The sequence below is a fragment of the Colius striatus genome, chromosome 2 (assembly GCF_028858725.1).
Source record: "Colius striatus isolate bColStr4 chromosome 2, bColStr4.1.hap1, whole genome shotgun sequence".
Classification (NCBI taxonomy): Eukaryota; Metazoa; Chordata; class Aves; order Coliiformes; family Coliidae; genus Colius; species Colius striatus.
In genome coordinates this window covers 69,699,351-69,722,011 of record NC_084760.1, presented here as the reverse complement: position 1 = coordinate 69,722,011, position 22,661 = coordinate 69,699,351, and the positions used below count along the sequence as shown (strand labels likewise).

The 22,661-nt window shown below is 35.4% G+C and overlaps 1 protein-coding gene across 2 annotated transcripts in view; it reads left to right on the top strand.

Annotated features, from left to right (window-relative positions):
- The window catches only part of ARID4B (AT-rich interaction domain 4B), an 89,648-nt gene that overhangs the window by 34,281 nt on the left and 32,706 nt on the right, over positions 1-22,661 (top strand). For both annotated transcript variants that reach the window (XM_061991016.1, XM_061991015.1), the window contains exons 4-13: positions 1,770-1,835; positions 2,422-2,512; positions 7,858-7,937; positions 10,163-10,254; positions 12,556-12,694; positions 15,160-15,239; positions 17,133-17,206; positions 18,056-18,201; positions 20,785-20,857; positions 21,895-21,989. In XM_061991016.1, the coding sequence (XP_061847000.1) occupies positions 1,770-1,835; positions 2,422-2,512; positions 7,858-7,937; positions 10,163-10,254; positions 12,556-12,694; positions 15,160-15,239; positions 17,133-17,206; positions 18,056-18,201; positions 20,785-20,857; positions 21,895-21,989 (936 nt within the window). The remainder of the gene's footprint in view (positions 1-1,769; positions 1,836-2,421; positions 2,513-7,857; positions 7,938-10,162; positions 10,255-12,555; positions 12,695-15,159; positions 15,240-17,132; positions 17,207-18,055; positions 18,202-20,784; positions 20,858-21,894; positions 21,990-22,661) is intronic.

Genomic DNA, 22,661 nt, shown 5'->3' with positions numbered 1-22,661 from the left:
AAAAGAGAAAACATTGTGGAATGCAAAGTAGCAATTTGCTTTGTTTACCTTTCATCGTAGTACATTGTGGTTGGCACATGGTTTTTGATAGAATTCCTTTTTGCTGTAAAATACATTTAAGATAATTACAGAAAGTCAATGGAATCAGATGTCTCTAAATCAGAATTGCTATACTGGATATTTTATGTGAGCCAATAGTGACCACAGGTTTCACATTACTTTGCATCTGAACTGAACTTTTGATTTCTAAATAAGTCCCCCCAAAAAAGAATGGAATAAAAAACCTGTATCTGTCAGGCTAAAGTTCTGAAGGGTAGTCTTTGCTCAATTAATTCCTAGCCTGAATCTTTTGTCTGGCAATTTGGGTTACAAAGTATGATTTTATCTGTCCAGTGGATAGAAAGTATTTGCTATCAATAGTGGGATAATGTAGCTCAAAAAGAATGTGCTCTTATGACAATATGTATTACTGTGTTTCTAATAGAAAATGGACAAGATGAGTACTTCATGAAGTAGCATCTGGAAGGCAGTAAAGCATTTTAGTGCATGTTTTCTAATCAGATAGTCAAGGTAGGCCTGGTTGTAGGTGCTATTATCAACTGTTTGCTCCTTTCAGGGTTTACAAAACCCCTTAAACTCTCCTCCTGGGGAAATTAAGTAGGATAATTGGTGTTAGAGAACAGTGTTGTTCTGTAGGAAATTTTGCTGTTGCTGTGTGCTGCAGAGAAACTCTCAGTAATAGTGAGACTATACCCTTGGGTACACTTGTGAACTGAGTCCTCAGTAGGATTGCTATAGCTGAGAGTTGCTATTACATGGCTGAATCTCATGTACATGCTTACTTATTGTGAATATTAAATAAAACATAGATGAAGCAAGTGTCTTCTGGTAAACATTACATCATCATTTGTGTGTGCTAATAAAATATACATATGTATATAAAGTACAATGCCAGAACTATTCAGTTCTTCTGAATATCAAAACCAGAGTGGAAATAAAACTGGCAAGGGGGATTCCTTTGACTTTCACTGTGTCCAAGTTAAATTTGAGTGAAAAGAATGTTCAATATCTGTAGCATCTGATACAGATAACTTAATGATTACTTTTTTTTTTTTTTTCCTAGACCTTTGTTTTTTTCTGAGGACAGCACATGTAGGATTAAAGACACAGTCAGTGACATGGGAAGTTACCTTGGAAATACTTATGGGATTTACTTATTCTAGTTTTGAAAGAATGAAAAGTTAGGCATCTATGCATTTTACTTCCAGTTATCTAGAAGCCTGTAGGCTAGGCTGACATGAACAGAATTAATTTTCTTTAATTGACAGCACAATTCTGTACTTTTTTTTTGTCTTTCAACAGTGAATGAGGGCGATATACTTTAATCAATAACAGCAAAAAAACCTTCATGGTACAGTCTTAGATATAGGTGCTAAAACTGTTTGAATCCAAAGCACTACAATATAAGTATTTCTCAAATATTATTTATGCTCAGAACTCTTGGAACTGTCTCCTTTCTTGTTTATTATAGCAGTAATCATTGGACTACTGGTTCTATTCTGAAAGGTAGTATTCTAGAATTTTTTCTGACTAAGTAATCATCTTCTCGTGCTTCTAAAATATATGAATGAAACACAGATTTCATCAAATGGAATGATTATAGTGACTAGCTGTAAAAAGACAGCGAGAAAAAAGGTATTGATATCTGCATGTGCTTATGCTGCTCAATTGTATCAAGTGATTGTCAGTTGAATTTTTTTTTTCTTTAGGTAACTTTTAGACATGATTCCTCAACAGTGGAAGTGCAGGATGACCACATAAAGGGTCCCTTAAAGGTAATATATTTGTTTTATATTTTGCTAAAACTCTGAAAATCGTTATTTTTCAGTATTTGGCATAAATGTTTATATGCAGTATGGAATGAAAGTTGAAGGTTCAGTTTGTTACACAGGCCAGATAGGATCATGAAGCATAAAAGGTAATGCTGCAAGGTTAGAGTTAATATACTCTTCTTGTTAGCTTTTTCCTTTGTAGTGACATGGGATGCAGCATAGAGACTGATGTAAGCCTCTTTGTTTTTGGCCTTAAAGCTAAGTAGTTTGGCAGGCTCTGATTTTTAGTCACCGTTGCTTTGGAAAATTTAGCTGGGGGATTTGATGGGCAAGGTCTTACACAAGAGAATGACATCACTCAAATTGGTTCTTGTTCCCCACCTGCTGGCAGGAAATCATCATCTCTGCTTATTTTAAAGCAGTGAAAGAAAAGTTTTGAGGGATAAAAATATTCAAGAGAAACTGGAAAAGTCTGATATATTTAACATATAATTAGTTTAGAAATTAACTCTCCTTACTAAATACAAATGTGTTAATTTCATTGCTTGTTTTATAAGCTCTCCAGTGCTAAGTGGCTTTTATATTTTAGGTGGGAACTGTTGTGGAAGTGAAGAATCCAGATGGAACATACCAGGAAGCAGTTATCAACAAATTAACAGATGCAAGTTGGTACACTGTAGGTAAGAGAAATAGTTATGTATTTGAGTAAAATCCATGACTTAAAAATAAGCCTGTGACCTGGATGTATCTTAAGCATGGTGAGAGAGATTTTTTTGGAGATACTTAGGTATTAAAATTTGCATTAAAAAATGAAAAAGATAAAGTTTATATTTGGGGGTTTTATAAGAAACTATGCTACTCACAGTGTGGCATTGGGACCCCAAATAAAGACCTAGTGAATTTCTCTATAATTGGTAACTACTTCTTCGATATTTAATATAGTATTGTTAAGTAAAAGTTTTGCTCTGAAGCAAAGCATGCTGTTATACTTCCTTAAGAAAGAAGTGCTTTTAAAATACAAGTTGAAATACTTATTTTCCCTACTCTCAGACTTAGCTCTGATAACAGTTACTGTAAAAAGATACAGCTTATTTTTTAAGAAGGTCTTATCCTGTTTGTTTTCCTTGTTTTCTAATGTGACATTTCAGACTTTAGATAGTGTATCCATGTGTTTACAAGCAAATACAGTTTGATTTTTAATTTTCTTTTAAATATTTTTTTAAGACTTCGTATACATGGGTTTACTCTTTGATGCTGTGTAACAGCATATCTGTCTTGCGTGAAACTGTTCAGCTGTAGAATTAAAACATATATTCCATCTGTGCACTAGTGTTTTGAAACGTACTATGGGAAATGTATTGATTCTTGAGAAACTACATGCTCTTCTACTTGGCAGATAAAAAGGACATGGGAAGATGAAGACCAAGTCTGGCAAGAACCTTAGCAAGACGTAGTTGCTTTGAAATACTAAGTGTTGGTGTTAATCAAGTGGTGTTTGAACAGCTAGGGAAAGGCTAGCTTTCAGTTGTCACAGTCCTTTTAGAAGGGAATAGAGCTGTAAGTTTGGAAAAGATTTTACAGTTAAGTGTTGCAGAAAATGTATCTTCTTTCTTCTTGGAGAAGCAGAATTTATAAGTAAAGGAGATGCAGGTTAGGATGGGTTGAAACATGAGATATAGAGGCAAGAATTAACATTATAGATAGTGTTTTGGTAACTAATACAGAAGTGAATCAGATGTGAGAGCTTTTAATAACAAAATGGTATAACTGGCCTTAGATCTCTATTATATGTGTATGTTTATGCTTCTGAGAAAGCATGAGGTTAGCGGTTCAGCAGGAACAAGATTGGAGTTCATGCAGATAAAATTTTGAAGGTAGATGTCATGGAGTTGCAGTGTGTAAGTCAAAGTAGATGTCTGTCAAAAATCTTGAAGCATAGATAGGAAGAGGAGATGTAAGGGCTGAGACTAAAAACCATTTTTTGTAGATAAAAGTAGACAAAAGCATGCTGACCTTGCAGAATCAGTAAAAGTAGCACAGCTGCTGGCTGTGTAATGTACTTTCAGAGAGAAGTGGCTCTAGCAGTGAACGATTAGAATAATCTTTGTCAGGAGAGTGAGTGGAATGAGATTGAAACTGTCTTTACAGACAGCGATAACTTTGCAGATCTGAGTGAAAGTCCTACTTCAAGGGATAGTTGCCATTTATCAGATTTCAGAATCATCACACATCTTAACCAGCAGAGTTCTCTAATGTTGTCTTAGACCTTTCTGAGAAGTATCCAATTACTTGTATTGTTAATTGATTTTGTGAATAGAGTTAACTATGATTTTTGTCAAAAACTTAGTGAAGGAACAAATAGATCTGAAGTAGAACGTTTCCTGAAGTCGTTACTTGACACTGTTTATGCCTCTACAGCAGCAGCATGTAGAATTTAGAGGTGTATCCATTTTGGGATTGCTTGAAAATGCTTTTAACACTAATGTATGGGTAAGGTTGGTTTAAGAGCATCCCAGCATCCCCATCTGTCTTTATATTCAGACAAAATCTTATAAATTGTACATCAGTTTGTTTATTTTTTTTTTGTGATATTACTTTCCTACCAAAGGAAGCAAGGAGCTAAAGTTTTAAAAAACACCCTAATAGCCTTTTAAAATTAGTGTAGACAGTTATATAAAACCATGAAGTTTTCTTAGTTTATTTGCCTGTTATATGAAAATGCCTCAAAAAGCTGTAGGTGTTTCAATGCTAGTAACTAGATACTGTTTCGGCATTCATGTAAAAGTGTCTTTAGAAAACTTGAAGTAATATTCTTAAAATTTAACTCAGTGTATACTGTGAGGGGGAAAAAAAAAATCATAGGATTGTTTGCTTTACTAAAAATGCAGAATTGTGCATGTTAAAAAGCAGTCTGGTCCCCTTCTGCACTTTTTTGACACTATGCTGATTTTTCTCAGATTTCAAAGGGTTATTTGCATGAAGTTGCCTCTTTTTTTTTCCTCTTTTCCTTGCATTTTCAGAAAAGGTGTTTTAAAATGCATTACACTCCTGGATGTCTGCTCAGTAGATTGTTTTGAGGATGTTTCATTAGATTACAATGTCATATGTGATACAGCCATATGTGCCCTGGTGGCCACACAAGTCTTTCAGAAGGTGAAGCTTTGCCTTTGAATGTACTCATGTCATGGAACAAGATTAAGAATCCCTCTGACAGGGAAAAGGCCACAAGCAGATTACCACATAGAATACATAATGAGTCTACCTGCCTAGCTCTGAATAGGTTTACCTCTGTTGTAGTCAGCTTATCCTTTAAAGCAGATAGGTTGGGGTTTTTTTTTGGTTTTTTTTAATCTCTCATTATGTAAGGAGACTGTTATGTTAATTAACGCCAACTGAATTAGGAAGCTGCTGCCTTCTACCACTTAACCAAGGGGAGGCCTAATGATGTGTTGACAATTTGAGATGCAGCTTCAATGTATGTGGTTTGTTGAGCAGTTTTTGCTATTGATACTTTTCAATAAATTTGGAAGTGGCAAATGTCCATCTATAACTAATATGTAATTTTTATCACTAAATAGTACTCAAAAAATAATGCAGTATAAAACATAGACTGGGGAACATTAGTGACAAGGGGAAGTTTATTTGTCAACAGTACTGAATTTCATATAGAGATGAAAAATACTCAGGACTAGATAAAATTTACTTTCATATCAAATAAATATTAGTCAAGAATTTTTATGTACTTTGTTTTTTGTATATTATAATTTAAATCAGTAAACGTTGAAAATACTGTATAGCACCCACTGTCTGAAAACCACACATGGATGAAAATCTCTCTAATCTTGACAGACATCCTTTACAGATTGACAACCATTCTTTTAATACTGTTATTTTGACTCTTGTTCGTTAAACTGTTTACATATTTTTAGTTTTCTCCCACATGGTTGAATTCAAATGAGACTGACAGCATCAGGTTTGATAATACTGTTGATGGACAGAAGAAAAGATTTGGGTAAAGAGGAAAGAAAGAGTGTCAAGCAATTGCTGAAACTTTGAATTTTTAAATGTAATATTTTAACCTAATCAATTGGAGTTGTTTCCAATCCCAAAAGGCTTACAAGGTCACAGCAGTGTGGGGACAAGAACATAATTGTTACCACTGTTGGGAAGGGGAGAGGAGGTCAGTTCTTGTCTCACTGAACAGTGCAAGCATAGCCCCAGAGTTAAAACTTGTCAGTAAGTTTTCATCTGTTAAGTACCTGTAGAAGACAAAAACTTACTTTCTATATACAGTTTATTAGCTTCTGAAGATACCACCTTGAATGTGTGCAGTGCATTTCATGATTTAAAAGGATGAAGTATATAGCTGAAGCCAACTGTATCATGGACTTGTTTCCAGTTGACCTAGTGATAGCAGAGGTAGCAGAAAATCTAGAAACCAGAAGCTCCACAGTTCTTGCACTACAGCCAGTTTTGATTGTCTGTATTTTGACGTTTGTCATCTTAGGCTGATGTCACAGTTGCTTTGTAGCATATTGGAATGAAGTCCATAGAGAATGTTGAACTTCCATATAATATTAAACTGAAGCTTTTTTTTGTCCACCAAAATAACACAGAATGGTAGGGGCTGGAAGGGACCTCTAGAGAACATCTAGTCCAACTCCCTGCTAAAGCAGGTCCACCTAGATCAGGTCACACAGGAACGCGTCCAAGCAGGTTTTGAAAACCTTCAGAGAAAGACTCCACATCCTCCCTGGGCAGCCTGTGCCAGGGCTCCCTCACCCTCACAGTAAAATAGTTTTTCCTTAAGTGGAACGTTTTGTATTCCAGCTTTTTTCCATTACCCCTTATTCTATCACTGGATACTGCAGAAAAAAGTGTTGCTCCATCATCTTGACATGCACCTTTTAAGTACTTGGAAGTATTAATGAGGTCCCCCCTCAGTCTCCTCCAGGCTGAACAGTCACAGGTCCCAGCCTTTCCTCATAAGGAAGATACTCCAGTCCCCTGATCATCTTGATGGCCCTGCTCTGGATTCTCTCCAGAAGTTCCCCGTCCCTCTGGGAGTCCAGAACTGGACACAGGACCAGATGAGGCCTCACCAGGGCAGAGTAGAGGGTGGGAGGAGAACCTCCCTTGACCTACTGGCCACACTCTTCTTGATGCATCCCGTGATACCATTGGCCTTTGTCCTGATTTGGATTAGGATAGGGTTAACTTTGATGAGGAAGTAGGAACAGGTACAGCATGGGCAGCTGACCCAGGCTAGCCAACAGATATTCGATACCATACTGACGTCATGCCCAGTACATATAGGCAGGGAGCTAGTCAGGGACTGAACTGTGGGTTCAGCTGCTGGTCGGGAGTGGTTGTATCAGCTGCGGCACACACCATTCCTTTTGTATATCCCCTCATTTACTGTTATAACTGTTTTTCTGGAACTTGTTTCCTCGTATTGTTTTTCTATTAAACTGTTCTTATTTCAGCCTACGCGGGTTTTCCCCCTTTTTCTCTGATTCCTCTCCCTGTTCTGCTGGGAGGGGGAGGAGTGAGCGAGCACCCTTGTGGCTCTTTGTCCCTGACTGGACAAAACCATGACAGCCTTCTTGGCCACAAGGGCAAGAAGGCCAGTATGTTTCTCCATAGTAAGCATTGCTTACATTTGAATGTTGAAGCAGTTCTGGTTATGTAACAAACTTCTGGAAAAATCGATTTTTCAGTTTTAGCTTGTATTGATTTTTAATTTTGTGGCCTGATCCGTGGATTATCTACTCAACTACTGATTACTTAACATTCCATTTAGTATACGCAAAGATGGAGTAGCTATGATGAGACAGCAGTTTATGTATTTGGTCAATCTGTACAAATGCCTTACTGGATATGCAGCAGTATCCAGGTATGGCTTTGTTTTAAGAACTGGCTAAAGGAATATATATCTCCACTTCTTTCTGACGCTTAAATCAATCACTTATTGGTATCCTGATTTACAAAAAAAAAAATGTTTTTTCTTTTTACCTGATGACAGTATTTGATGATGGTGATGAGAAGACTCTTAGACGCTCTTCCCTGTGTTTAAAAGGAGAAAGACATTTTGCTGAAAGTGAGGTAATTGAAGAACTTCTTTTTTGTATTTACAAAAAATTAAAAATGGTATTTTTAGTACCTCAGTCTTCAGTATGTTATGTACATCCATGCTACTAAAAATGGGGGTTATTTAAAATATAGTCTACAGGGTATGGCTTATTGTTTTTTAAAATCAAGAAATACAATTACATTTCATCAAACTCTATCAATAAACAAAATCAGCATTTCCTATATATTCCTATATATTTCCTATATATTTATGGTTCATAGATTGAAGATCAGACAAAAACAGTGATCGCACAAACTACTTTCCTTTATAAAAAATAATCTGTTTAGTATTAATTGGAAATAATTAGAAATGTGATACATGGGAAAATTAAGGTACATTTTTGGACATAATGAAGTTCTGGTGGATTTTCATAAGATGATCAAGTCTAACCTGTGACAGCTGATAAACTTGAAGATCAGTACTTTTCTTTTAAAAGGCAAGTTAGAAGTTACTGTTACCTGTTATTTGGAAGACAATTTTCAGTATTTTGAAGCCAATTCATGTCAAAATTGATTGCATATTGAAGTATGCAGACATTCGTAGCAAGTTTCAAATACTTGAAATTTCAGGATGAGAGTAATTCCTTCGTATTATATAAGACAATCCGTACTGATGGATAGATTTATGTAAACATGCTAGCTTATATGAAATCTACTGAAGACTAAATTTTTTGCTTTACATAAATATGCTTTATTACTGTAGTCAGCTGAACTCATTACCTGTTTACTCCATTCTTATGAAGGTTCAGATAACTCCTAGAATCCTAAGACAGGATTAAGCACATAGAAGAGGATTAATTAGATGTCTAAATCTGGATTCAGATATAAATGCCATAATTTTAAAGATTGTGCTGTTCCTTTGATTAGCACTTTGTTATTAATGATCAGCACTCCTGAAAATTAGGTTACTTCTGTTCTATAAATACTGTTTTAATATGGTTTCAGGACACATTGAAAGTTCTAGTCAATGTATATATTGCTTTGTGATCTGTTTGAACAGGAGTAACTTTAGTTTATTTTATCAGATTCAAAGAAACTTTACATTCAGGCGACTCCTACTTTTTATTTTATCATCATTCTTAACTGTCTTGCCTTTTGATATATTGCCAAAAGTCACCGATACGCAATTCATTGTCATCAGCTCTCAATGAAAAGCATGTTGTGCATTTCTAATAATTACTCATGATTGCCCAGGTACTCAGCAGGGAAAATTACGTACCCAGTTTCTTTTATAATTAGACCAGCACCACGTAATTGTCTTGTTCTGATGTTGCAGAGTTTCATCTCTACCTTTCCAAGTGTATGGGATATTTTGGGGTGTTCACCACCCTCAGAAGTGGTCATGCGAATTAAAAAGCCGGTTTTACTGTCTCTTTGTCCTGTTCTGTCTGAGAGAATACTTTTGAGATTCTTGTTGGTGTTTCACATTTGAAAATTCATACACGACTCAGAAGTGTTATTTGGAGGACCGTGTTTACTTTGGAAGGCTTTATGCCTTTTTTAAAAGAAAAAGTGCCTATTCAAAGAACTCTCTGTACTGGGAGCCTTCAAATCTGCAATGATTATTGTTTAAACAGATAACATCAGTCTTAGGGAAAGAGGATACTGCATGTCAATGAAGACCTTCTGTTGATGCTTTAGCATTCTCTCTGAACAGAGAAAGTTTGTTTTTTCTGTCCCTTTCTTTTTGTTTTGATGCTAATATAGTATCAATTAGCTCCCTCTCAATTATCAGCATAGCAACCTCTACAAAATTGTTTTAGAATCTTTCATTCATTCATAAGTAGATGATTTGGTGTTTAGTTTGATTATAGGACAAGCAGAAAATTCATCCTCTGGAGATGGAGTATTGCAGATTAGCATAATACCTGATACTTAGTTCTCTGCCTTTAAATGGTCCAAAGACAGGACTTCTGGAAAGAATTGTCTCTGTGTGTTGAACAAAAGTTAATTATTCAGAGGTGGGGAGAAAGTGATAAACACCCCATACACACACAAAAAAAAAAAAAACAACCCAAAAAACCAAGACATGTTACTTTTTAGAATTATGGCAGTGACATCTCTGCTGTAATTCTGTCTGTCTTTTATAATAAGCAAGTCCCTCTACTGCTGAAAATTGCTTTAACCAAATCAGATAAACTTATGGAGAATAACATGCTAGGATTTTAATATGTACATTTATTATTTCATTTCAACAGACATTAGATCAGCTTCCACTCACAAATCCTGAACACTTTGGAACTCCTGTTATAGGAAAGAAAACAAACAGGGGAAGGAGATCTAATCATATGTAAGTTTAACATCTTTATATCTGGGATGTCTGTATTATGTGATGCAGTTTTATGAGTTGTATGTTCAGACTTTTATTGAAAAAAGAAGAAGGTATATGAAAACTGTTGTTTAGCACTTAGACTGAAAGTCAGTTTTACATGAATTGTTGCATGCAAGAGTCTTCATGTAATCAGTATTTAAAACAATATTTGATATAGGCAAGATATTTTTTTCTTGCTTTTGTTGTTGAAGTAAAAAAACCAAGTAGTATACCAAGTAGAAACATATTGTTAAGGTGTATTTAGAAGCATCTCTGTAGTATAATATTAGTATGATAAATGTGTTGGACTCAAACTAAAACAATTACAATGGAGTCTTTGTCGAACTGATAGGAAGTCTTTGTGGAAGGTATTTGAGTGCTCATGTAGACCTTCTGTTTCTCATTAAAAGGTCTTTGAAGGGCTTTTAAAAGTAGGTGAACATTATTATACGGTTTGCAGCAAAGGGTATTGATGGAAAAATAAAGTTAGAGTAGTAACTTGATTTCCTAGGTGCCAAAATTATTAGCAGCCGTGATCTTGAAAAAACAATGTTAAATACTCTACTAACTGTTCTTTGTAGGTGGTTTTGTTTCCCTTTTTTCTTGTTGTTTTTTGTTTTGTGGTTTGGGTGTGTGTATGTTAAGTTTTGGTTTTGTTTTAGTTTTAAGGTGGTAGTGGCTGGGGTGGAAGGGGAATTTTAATGCTTGGATTGCCCTTGGTAGCTTGAAGTAAATATGTCCTGTATACGTAGAGGTACTATGGAATTTACTCAGTTACTGATTTGCCAATTTTTTGTCTATTGAAGGAAAAAGATGGAAAAAGCTGGCAGTATACCACAGAGAAAGTGATTGCAGCACACTTGGTGTCTCTTGACTGAGTTGTTGTCTTTTCTATTTCCTTGAGTGTATAGGACATTATTATGCAGAAAACACATGTATCTTTTTGTTTACTACTGACTGAACTGAGTAAAAAGACAAATTGCAGAGATGCTGGTATAACTGAGCTAAGTTGTAGTTTCTCTACAATAGTCCCATCTTTCTCTGTAACCTTTGACTTCCTTCTTTTCCCACAAGAGATTTTCAAACCCCAGAAGGCAGCCTGAAAGACTTTCATATGTTTTAAAAGAAATAACTTCTTGATTAAGGATTTTTGTGGGGAAAAACCCCAGTGCTTTATCAGCACCGCAAATGATGAGATAAAATTAGGATGGAGAAAATGAGACATAATAATTCACATTAGACTGAAATGAGTTGTCTTCTGTAACACAACTGCTAAATGTGAATATTCTGTTAATGTTGAACATTTTACTCCAAGGTATTTATGTAAAAAATGGAATATAGCTTTTAAAATTATGTTCATTGAACACACTTTGTATTTTTTTTAAATTAACCTTCAAAGTGTCTAATAAAAAATACATCTAGAGAGAATGAGGAGTACTGAATTTTTCTAAGCAGTGGGTTTTTTGTTGTATGTGGGTTTTTTGGGTTTGTTGGGTTTTTTTTACAATTGCAGGTAATTTTTGTTGGAGTGGTTTTGTACACTTAGACTCCCCACATGGTGAAAAGCAGGTGCAGTTTGATCCTAGAACAGTTACAACAGTGAGCCAGAACCATTTTTAATAAAAATTTATTTGTACCTTTGCCCATCTGCTTAAATTCCAGCACTTCATTCAATTTGAATTTGAAGCAGTCATTGAAAGACTTCTCTGCACATCTCCAAATAACTGTTTCAAGATAAAGCGACTTCTTCTCTTTGCTGTTCATCTTACCAACTGATGTTTCTTCTTCAAGGAGATGTTAAGAGGAAAACCTAGTTTAAATTAATATTCCAAAACTACAACTGCAGTAACATTTTTAAGCAGAGATTCACTAGGGCAAAATTATTATTTCTCATTTTATCCTGATAGTGCATTTCTGTTCCTCCATGTGGATGCATGGTGGTGGTTTTTTTGGTTTTTTTTTTTTGCATATATGAGATATGGATGTGCATTTCATAGAATCATAGAATCGCAGGGGTTGGCAGGGACCTCTAGAGATCATCTACTCCCTGGTAAAGCAGGTCCAACTAGGTCAGGTCGCACAGGATTTCTGAGGTTGTAATGTTTCATTTGTTATTATAATATGCTTATAAACACTTCTATTAATTTTGGTCCTAAAACACTTAACAGGCAATTTAAGTCACTATTATTTATGCCTTCTTGACAGTTAGCTTTGGATCTCCTGTACTCACAGTAGACAAGCATTGAATAGTTGAATTTTAAGTCTTTTTCTGTTGTTTAGTCCTGAAGAAGAATCTTCATCGTCTTCCAGTGATGAAGATGAAGATGATCGGAAACAAAGTGATGAGTTATTAGGAAAAGTTGTGTGTGTGGACTGCTTCAGTGTCGATAAAAAGAAAGCTCTGTGGTTTCCAGCCTTGGTAAGAGTTTAATCTTTATTTTAATTTTGTAAAGTTCCCTTCATTTTCTAGGCACCAAAGAAAGGTGGATTTTTTCATTTTTGATGAATTAATCTTTGTTTTCATTAGAACTTAATATATTTATTCAAGTTGGAGTGTATCATAAAAGTCAAAGGAAATACTATTTATGTAAATACGTTATTTCACAAAAAGTGATTGCAAACATGGCTTCAGTTTTTCCAACAGCCAGAGCTTGTTGCCCTACGTTCAGTACAACAGTGTATTTAGTACTATTGAACTAAAATTTCAGGGCTTTTTTCCTAGGCTGTTGCGTGTCATTTTCCTGAAATAACAAATTTTGTCAAACAAGAAAATAAGAAGTGTAAAGAGAGGGGAAGTTTAGTGATTACCTATAGATACTGTTTTTCTAGTTTCAGTATAAACATATTTGATAATGAAATGTCTTTACTTTGTTGCTATGGTAGGTAGTAGAAAATTGCCAATAAATTTCCTTTAAAATATATATATTTGCTATATTTTATTCTGATTTAATTACACTTTTTTACAAACAAACTTCTGACAATTGTCACTGTTAGTCTAGAGATTGCATATAGACTGATACATTTGGAAATGAACGTATTTCTGTATGCAGTACCTTCTAGTACCATGCTTTTCAGTTTTTATTACTAATTGTAAATTTGAATAATTTCTCCTTGTCAATGAGAGATGAAGCTGTTTATGTCATTTCAGAAAGACTTGTGCTCTGCTTTTGAAAAGATGCTGTACAATAACATTTAACTTTTCTTAGCGTGTGCAATAGCTCTCAGTTGCTTCATTCTACTTGTCACCTCCCATGTATTGTAATCCAGTCCACAGGCTTTCCAACATGACTTGCTTTGGAAAAGTTGGTGGGAAGAGAATGAATCATTGAAGCCTTTTTTACAGCAAGGGAGAGGGCAAAATATACAGCAAGGAGATATCATGTTAATGACAGATAACTTTAAGAGAGATTTTCAGTAACAGACAATAAAATCAAGCTGTTTCTTTGCTGAAGGCTGTCATCAAGATCACTGACCTCACAGCTGGACTCTGAAAGGTGGTCAGTTAGACTAGCTTGAGCTGGTTTATATCCCTCTCCTGGGTTAGCCCTTCTGGTCAGGCACATGATAGCAGTTTCCATGGCAGCCTCTTAGGTAGGTACTGGAATTGCATGTGACTACTGTAGTGTAACTCAGGATAGCTGTGGATCAGACCTTAAGGGTTGCTTATGCTCCGAAGGTATACTAAAGATACACACTGTTATTTCTTTGGATTTGTATTTAGAAATTGGAATAGCTCAATCTGCATGGAAAGCTTCTTGCAATGAATGAGAAACAGTAGAAGGATAGAGTTTGAGGGTGGAGCTCGTTAACTCTGAAATAGATTATCCTAGATTAACTGTTATTTTAGTAATTAGTTGTACAGCTCTGCAAATAAACATCATGTTAAATTTCAGGTTCAATGCAATCTGAAAGGTTGTGCCAAAGGATAGATTTATGCCCCAAATAGCTATGTGTTTTTTTTTTTTTAACCCCTCCCCTGTAGCTGTGCTTTGCCATTATTTAACCTTGTAAGAAGGTTCTCTCTACTGTATAAACCTAAAGTTACTCTCAGGACCCAGTGTATGAATACATTGTTTTCACTTTGCAAGCATGGGTTTTTTTTGATTTTGTGTTAGGAGCTGTTTTGGTTTGGGTTTTTTTTTGAGAGAGTGGGGTATGTTTGTTTTGTTTTGTGGTGGTGATGTTTGGGAGGTTGGGTTGAAAGCAATGGCTAGTTGTTAAAACCAGGCCTGGCAGTTGGTTGTTACATCGAAGAGTGTGATTTAGTAAGCCTTACGGCATTGATTAGTTTCAGTGTGTACTTAAAGGCTTTTGGGAGGTACAGCAGGGAGATCTGCTTGTAGCATTTTCAGAAAATTGAGTTTATGTAGTATCATCTCTCTCATCCTGCTATATTTGAAGCACCGGATAGATAACTTATGAATCCTCCGTTATAAAATTGCATTTAATAAATCCCGTATGCCTTTGTTTTTGAAACTCGGTGATTATGTCCTTGAAATTTTTGGAAGTTTTTCAGATACCTGACTCGAATGTCAGCACTTGATGGAATTTTGTCCTTTCAGGATAAGAAGTAGAATAAACTGTAATGGCATGACAGGTACTTAACTTCCATCAGAATGGTGTTTCAACTTATATTTCTGGCAGCAGCCATCAATTCCCTCCAGGAAGAAGCATAAACTCATGCATTCAGTAACTTTGGCAGGTTGACACTCCTGTGTTTAGAGGGATCTCAGTTGCCGTCATCTCGGTGTTGCTAAAGAGAAATGAGCCAAAAAATTCTTTGATAAACACTGCTGTATATTATTATTATTATTATTATTATTATTATTATTGTTGTTGTTTTTCCTTTTCCTCTCAAACTTTGCATTTGTTATATCTTTGCAGGTGGTTTGTCCAGATTGTAGTGATGATATTGCTGTGAAAAAAGACAATATTCTCGTTCGCTCTTTCAAGGATGGCAAATTGTAAGTAGAAATGTAGAGGTTGATAATTGAATACAATGTATACCAGTTGAATAAATGTAGTATGAGATGGTTTGGGTAAAGTCTTAATATCAGTAAACCTCTGCCAAGATTTTTCTAATGTTTAGAAAAGTGTTAGCAGCCTACACTGTGATGTAGTTAGTCTTAAACTCTATCATTAGTAATAATGGGATGCATAAATCTATCTCTCATAGTTTTAATGTAACTGTTACAGTTTTGACGAACAAAGCAATATTTATTTCATGACTTTGAGAATGGCCTGAGACTCTTTCCTGCTGTGATTGAAATAGAGCAATGCTTTTCAGAGATATGGCCATAAGCTTATCAAGCTACAGAAGGAGTGTGTGAGGGTGTGTGCGTCCATGCACATACACCACATGCACACATGGATAGTCTCTTTTTTTAAGGTAGTAATGTTTATCTCTAGACTACAACTGCACTTTATCATGTTATTTGAGAAGAGCTGTAATACTACTCAAAGTAGGAAAGAGAGAAACCTAGAAAATCAAACTGTATGATATTTGCAATAGAATAGAGCTTTGTGTTCTTAAAATTATGTTGGTCAGAAAGATAGGTTAATGAATGACAGTACAATTCTTTTTTTCTACATTTTAGTGTGTATTTTAAAAGTTGCAGCTGTTTTTTTTGTGCATGGTTCAATTGAACAGAATGCTTTTGCAGAAAGGATACTGAAATACTTAACAATTTCACTGTGACTTAACTACTTTCTAATGTCTAGGCTATTGCTTTACCATTTGATAGTTATTCAGGCATACATGTCACTGGAGAAACACATAAGCTTGTGCACACACAAGGACATATGCTCTACCTCCCAAAGCTGCAGTTCAGATTTGCTTCCTTGGATAGAGAATGATTTTGGTTGGAAAAGACTGTTAAGATCATTGCGTACAACCACTCACCTCTCACTGCTAAGCCCACCACTAAACCATATCCCTCAGCACTTCATCTATGCATCTTTTAGGGATGCATCTTCTAGGGCTGGTGACTCCACCACCTCCCTGGGCAACCCATTCCAATGCTTAATAACCCTCTCAGTGAAAAAAATTCTTCCTAATGTTCGATCTAGCCTCTTCATTTGTCTCCTGTGATGGCAACAGGACCACAGATAAAGAGCTTCTGTCTTTGGACTCTTATACATCAAATGCAGAACAGCTAAAGTATCCTCAGCCTTTTGGATGAAATTAGTCCTCTACTAGAAGTCTATAAAAGGCATTAGATTTGCTCACTGTATGAATATAATCTATTGACAATGTTATGTTATTTTAAATATGGTGTTAATCTTCCTGACACTTTGGTGAGATAGCGAAAAGTTAACATATTAAAGATGGGAACTGAAGACTGAGACAGTCTTTACCTAACTTTAAATCATTTAGAAAAACAATGGTGAAGTAACAGATGTCCTGGGATGTCTGGGATGTATAGCCACAAGAGAAATTAAAAAGTGCTTTGCTCTTTCAATTTGGAAGTCTTTTATTTCATACCAAGAATTTATACTGATGCATTTATGTTTTAAGTAAAGTAGGATTTTGTTGTTTCTGGGTGAGTAGTTACTTGCTAAATTAACATGAGGCTTTTGTTAAGTAATATGTATTTGGGAGAGTCCAGAAATTACCTGTTAGTGGAAGAATGTTTTCAGTGGATACTTATAGATGGTCTAACCAAATTTATATAGAAGTTTATTTTTTAATCAACTGACTAATACCCTGCCAGACTAACACTATAGAATTGTCAAGATCTACTTCGTGCTTCTGTATGTTGTGTATGTTACAGTCACAGTGATAGCTCTGCTTTATACTGTTAATTTAGCCCGAATTATTGAGATTTAATTTTTTTAACACTTTCTAAATTATCTAGTGTTTCTGTGCCAAGAAAAGATGTTCGGGAGATTAGTGAAACTTCACCAAAGCCTGATGCTTTGTTAAAACAAGGTAAAAATATCTTTTTATGAGAAAATACATGCATATATATTTGTTATATAAATTGTACCAAATTTATCATAGATTGGTTCATATCTTAAAAATGCTAAAATATGTAAACTTTTCCTCTAGCGTGATATATTGAAGGAGAACACTTCTGAAAATATAGAGATATTTCTTTTGTTAAAGAAACAAACAAAAGCAACCAACCCCAAAAAACCCTCACAAAACCAAAAGCTTCTCTCCACTGCACTGTTTTTAAATGTAGACATGCCAAAGGATATAATCATACAGCACACGCTGGCTTTAGAGTTTGTTTAGTATTCAGCTTTTTGCATTAGACCTTCATAGAGTTATTCTCATTACAGTACCCCTAATAATTATAAGTAAGTTGCATTTATGTACTCTCAGTAAAGTAGAGTTCATTTGAAAGTTTAACTTTGTGTCATCAATCTCCTGGAATTAACTTGTCCTTATTTATTTCTTCTACCAGTTCAGTGTATGTAAATCTCAGTATAAACCTGTTAGAATAGGAATTTTCTCAATTAAATTTTCATATATGTCTTAATACAGAAGATCCTTATTTATGTGTATAGACACTGACATAGTAATAATCCTGATATTGGCTCTGAATAATTTGATGTGCAGAGAACACTAGGACAGTTTGACTGGGTAACGTAAATAAGGATGGGCAACACGGGGTTGTTGAAGTTTTCTGAATTTGGAGGTGGAACTGTTTATTAGGAATCTTTCCTTCTTCTCTCTTTCCAGCTCCTCCCATCTCTGACTAATTCTTTTGATTAAAACATTCGATCAAGCTGATAATTCCTGCAGTGCTAACAAATGCTGGTCCTTTTACAGCTTTTGACCAAGCCCTTGAATTCCGTAAAAACAGAACTGTTCCTAGTAACTGGAAAACAGAATTAAAAGAAGACAGCTCCAGCAGTGAAGCTGAAGAAGAGGAAGAAGATGAAAAGGAAAAAGAGGACAACAGCAGTGAGGAAGAGGCAAGTTACTTTACTAAAGGGCATAGATACACAGCTGATAAATTAGAAAGACTCTAATATTTAAGTAGGTATTTTTAACACTTGAGAACATCTATGGTTTTTGCCCCTCAGCTTTCAAAATCTTTACTCAACAAAGATGAGTTTATGTAAAAATATCAACTTGAAAAATCTATGAAATATCTTTTGAGTCACTGATCAAAAAACAAAGACTGACTCACTAGGGAGTAATGAAAAGTAGAAATGAAAACCCAAAGGAAGGTTTTGTTTTAGTTTCATTCTCATGCTGACCTTAATGCAGTGGCAGAAGAGTTGAAGTACCTATTATGGACTGAGCAGGATGAAGAGGGGTGGACATTGGTGGTTGCTGTCACATGCATATTGTTTATTTAAAAAAAAAAAACCAACTTCTTTTTACTAGTATTCTTTGCATTTCTAAATGGAACTTACTTGCTGTTAAGGGTCTGGCTGTCTTGTTACTGAAAAGATCTGTGTAGCTAAAAATATACGTTATTTCTGATAAAGGACAGGTGGTGCCCAAATTATTTTTGATAACTTTAAAAAAAAAAAGATTCTTTTCTGTTTTCTTTGAAAACATCAACAGTTGTGTCTTGCAACTGTACGTGAATCCAGACTAGCCTTTTCCTTGCACATAGTGTTTCACTGATGTAGAACTTTGGGTTTCATGGGGTGCTATTAATTCCTGGACTCCAATGTCATTCATGGCCTAGAGGAGTTTCCAGTTTGTAGTTCACTCTCCCTTCAAATAAAAATTGTTTTTTCTTCTATAATTATGCAGTATGTTGTAGTGTGCAACTATATTTTGTAATTTGTCTTATCGGCTTTATTGTATATTGTAACAGTGTTGATTTATTTTCCCCTTTGCAACTTGAGTTCTCTGCATGCTACAATCATGCTACTCTAAATAGCTTCTTGCATAAATAATGATAAACTTTTCTCCCAGCTATAGAGCTGTTACACCAGTATGTATGATGATGTGCTACAGGGAAATTTGTTCCCTTTTATACAGGAGCTCTGTTTGCGGAGGCAGCTCCAAGACTTGCATTCTTGACACATTTGAAAAATAAACCAAACTAGGCGGCTGGCATAGCCCTGTTATTGCCTTCTCCTCATTTATGTCTCTGTCACCCTATCCTCCTTCTGTGTTACCCTTTCCTACATCTGAATTGCTATGCTAGAGCTACAGCTGTAGGTCCTCTTGTAAAGCAGATATTGCAAGTATTTTGCACTTTTCTTTCCCTGCTTCTAGATGTCCAGGTCCCTCTGAAGAGCCTTCCTGTCCTCAAGCAAATCCACACACCCACTCAGCTTGGTGTCATCAGCAAACTTCCTGAAATTGCACCCAATTCCCTCAGGCAGATAATTGATAAAGATATTATACAGACGGGCCCCAACACTGGGCACTGGGGAACACCACTGGTGCCTGGCCGCCAACTGGATTTAACTCCATTCCCCACCACTCTCTGGACCTGGCCATCGTGGTCAGTTTTCCACCCAACACAGAGTATGTCCATCCAAGCCATGTGCAGGCAGTTTCTCCAGGAGGATAATGAATGTACATAGGTTTGAACCTATGCAGCTTGATGCAAGATCTATATGTAGTGATCATTCTCTCAGTACTTTTAGGTGAAAAATTCAGTCTAGTTACAGTATTTGTAAGCATTTGACCTTGTATCCCTTGTATACCTTCTCTCTGGCTTCTCAGTTGCATGTAATGTTGATGAGCTAGTTTTTCCATGTGCTAGACATGAAGATCTCATCTGAGGCAAATATTTGGGGATTCATTGTGACATCTATTGTGATTGTTTCTTCTTCAGTATACAATGTCTCAGTCACCTGCTGAACTAGGAGGTTTCTAAAACAGAGGCAAAGCAAATTATGCTGTGCTATGAAATAAGCTATAGTGCTTTGTTATGAATCTTCACTGTTTACTAATCTAGATAAGTCCAATAGAAAGGTTATTAGTGCAATGAATTGAACATCCAAAATATCCATTGTTATCACAGTTTTGGAATTGATCGTGCTCACCACACATTCAGCTGATATTCCATGGCAGTACGTATGCAGTGCCATTGATTGCAGATTGCCAGTAATATGGATAAGAACTCCTAAGAAAGTGCATGCACCATTTTCTTTTTCACTTTATCCCTGAAAGTGACATAGTGTATCCAGGGTCAAGGAGTCACTTAATTGCAGTAGAAATAGACCTGAGATTTGTAATCTAATCACCTGGTCATTAATGGTGGTGTATATCAGACTTCCTGCATAAAGGGACAAAATGGAGACTACATCTTGATTTATGAAATCATGATACTTCAGTAATCATTAACAATTATATTTCAATATGTCTTTACAGCTATTGTTTCATATATTTTTAAAAACTATGATTTATTGAACTTCCATGTAGCATAGCATTGAAAGTGTGTGTCTCTCTATATTATCCTGTTGCTGACTATAGGAAAACAAACCTGAACATTTGAACCTAAATAATTGCTGCCAAATGTTTTGTAAGGAAGGATTGATTCACAATGGTGATACTTTGTTTGTGTGTATTACTTTAAACAGGAGGAAATAGAGCCATTTCCTGAAGAACGAGAGAACTTTCTTCAGCAACTATACAAGTTCATGGAAGACAGAGGTAGGCGTTTTAGTCTTTGACTTGTAGAAGATGAAGATAGATGTGTTGCTTAGCAGTACTTTAAATAATTGAATCTGTAAAGTAATAATGTTTTGCAGTTCAATTTTGGAAACAGTGAGACTGTGTTTCTCACTTCTGACTTCCCCACTCTTTAGAAGTCTGTCACTTGACTCTTCTGCTAAAATCCTGCTTTCAAAAATAAATGGCTAGTATCTCATATATCCTCATATATTTTCTACTGTGTGCTTACACTGTGCATGTAATGAAATGTTTAATATTCTCAATCATACTAATGTATATACTTGGTGTAATAACTTCAAAGTTTAAACTCACACACATCCCCTTTTTAGGATTATGGAAAAATACATTTTCTTGTGTGAATCCTGAGCCCTTAAATGCATGAGTATTATCAGTAAGGTAGACAGATATGTTTTTGAAAGCAAATGCAATTAATTACATTAAATCTTTACCATGTATTTATATACTGCAAGAAAAGTGCCTGTGAAGGCAGGGGTGAAGGTGTTTGTATTGAAATTAGTTTTGTAACTAGTTAAATTAATATAACTTTTCAATTATATGTGTAGAGGAGTTGAACTGTTTACAAGACGTAACTGTGGGAGCTACTGTTTGTGCAGTAGCATGGGAAGTTTCAGCTCTTTGAAGCATTGTGGTATTTGTTCCTGCTGAGGTTTTGGTTTGGTGTTTTTTTAATTATAGTAAAAGAACTGCACTGGTATTTTTAGATGTAGTTGTTTCAGGAGGTGGAATAAATGATATGTATAATGCAGGTGGCATTTGTGCATGTTCAGGAATATACAGAAAAATGCATATGTATAAGTTAAATTACATTACTGAATCACAGGGAAAATGAGTTATTAAGCTCTCGAATTTGTTAGTTTCATGAAGAGAAGTTAAAAGTGCATGAGGTGAGGGGTTTACAGTACTGTATTTAACAGTGCAGTGGTGCATGTAATGTGATTTTCATGTTATTCCGAATAAATACTTCAAAACAGTGTAATAACTGTCTTTGTTCCCAGGCACTCCTATTAACAAACGACCTGTATTAGGGTATAGAAATTTGAATCTCTTCAAATTATTCAGACTTGTACACAAGCTTGGAGGATTTGATAATGTGAGTATTATAATGAATATTCCAGAGCTGTAAAATCTGAGGTTGCTGTCTATTTTTAAGTAGTCATAAGGAAGAATCATACACAGAAGCTTTAGAAATAGGAAAATTGAATGCTACAGCCACGTAAGATATCCTGTAGCTCTGAAAAACATGCTTTAACAGGAACCAGAAACTAATCATGTTCCAAATACATTACACATGTACTCAGCTTGTTTAGTTACTGCTGCATAAAATCAGCCAGCATGGATGTTTTTCCTTATATTTCAAAATGTATTTATTTGATAAAGTTGTTACCTCAGAAAGGGAAAAGAACCACTGCTCAATAAAATCTCAAAAACAGGTTAACTAGTTTAAGATCTGATGGGAGGCTCTTACTTTCTGTTCTGGGCAGTATATAGAAGAATGTGCTAAGTGGGATTAATGGAATTGGTCTTGGAGCAGTAACTGAAGCATATGAAATTCATGGCCAAGCAAATTCTGTTACTGCTTTGGACTGCTTCCCATAAATTTATCCTGTCAGTTGAGAAGGTATGTTTGTGCAGTGACACCTTTCTGATACACAGTAGAGAATCTTGTACTTGGATGTTGGAATACACCTGCTTTACCTGCACAGATGGTTAGAAATGAGCATATCACACTGTCACAGAACTTTGATGCCAAAGAGTAAATTTA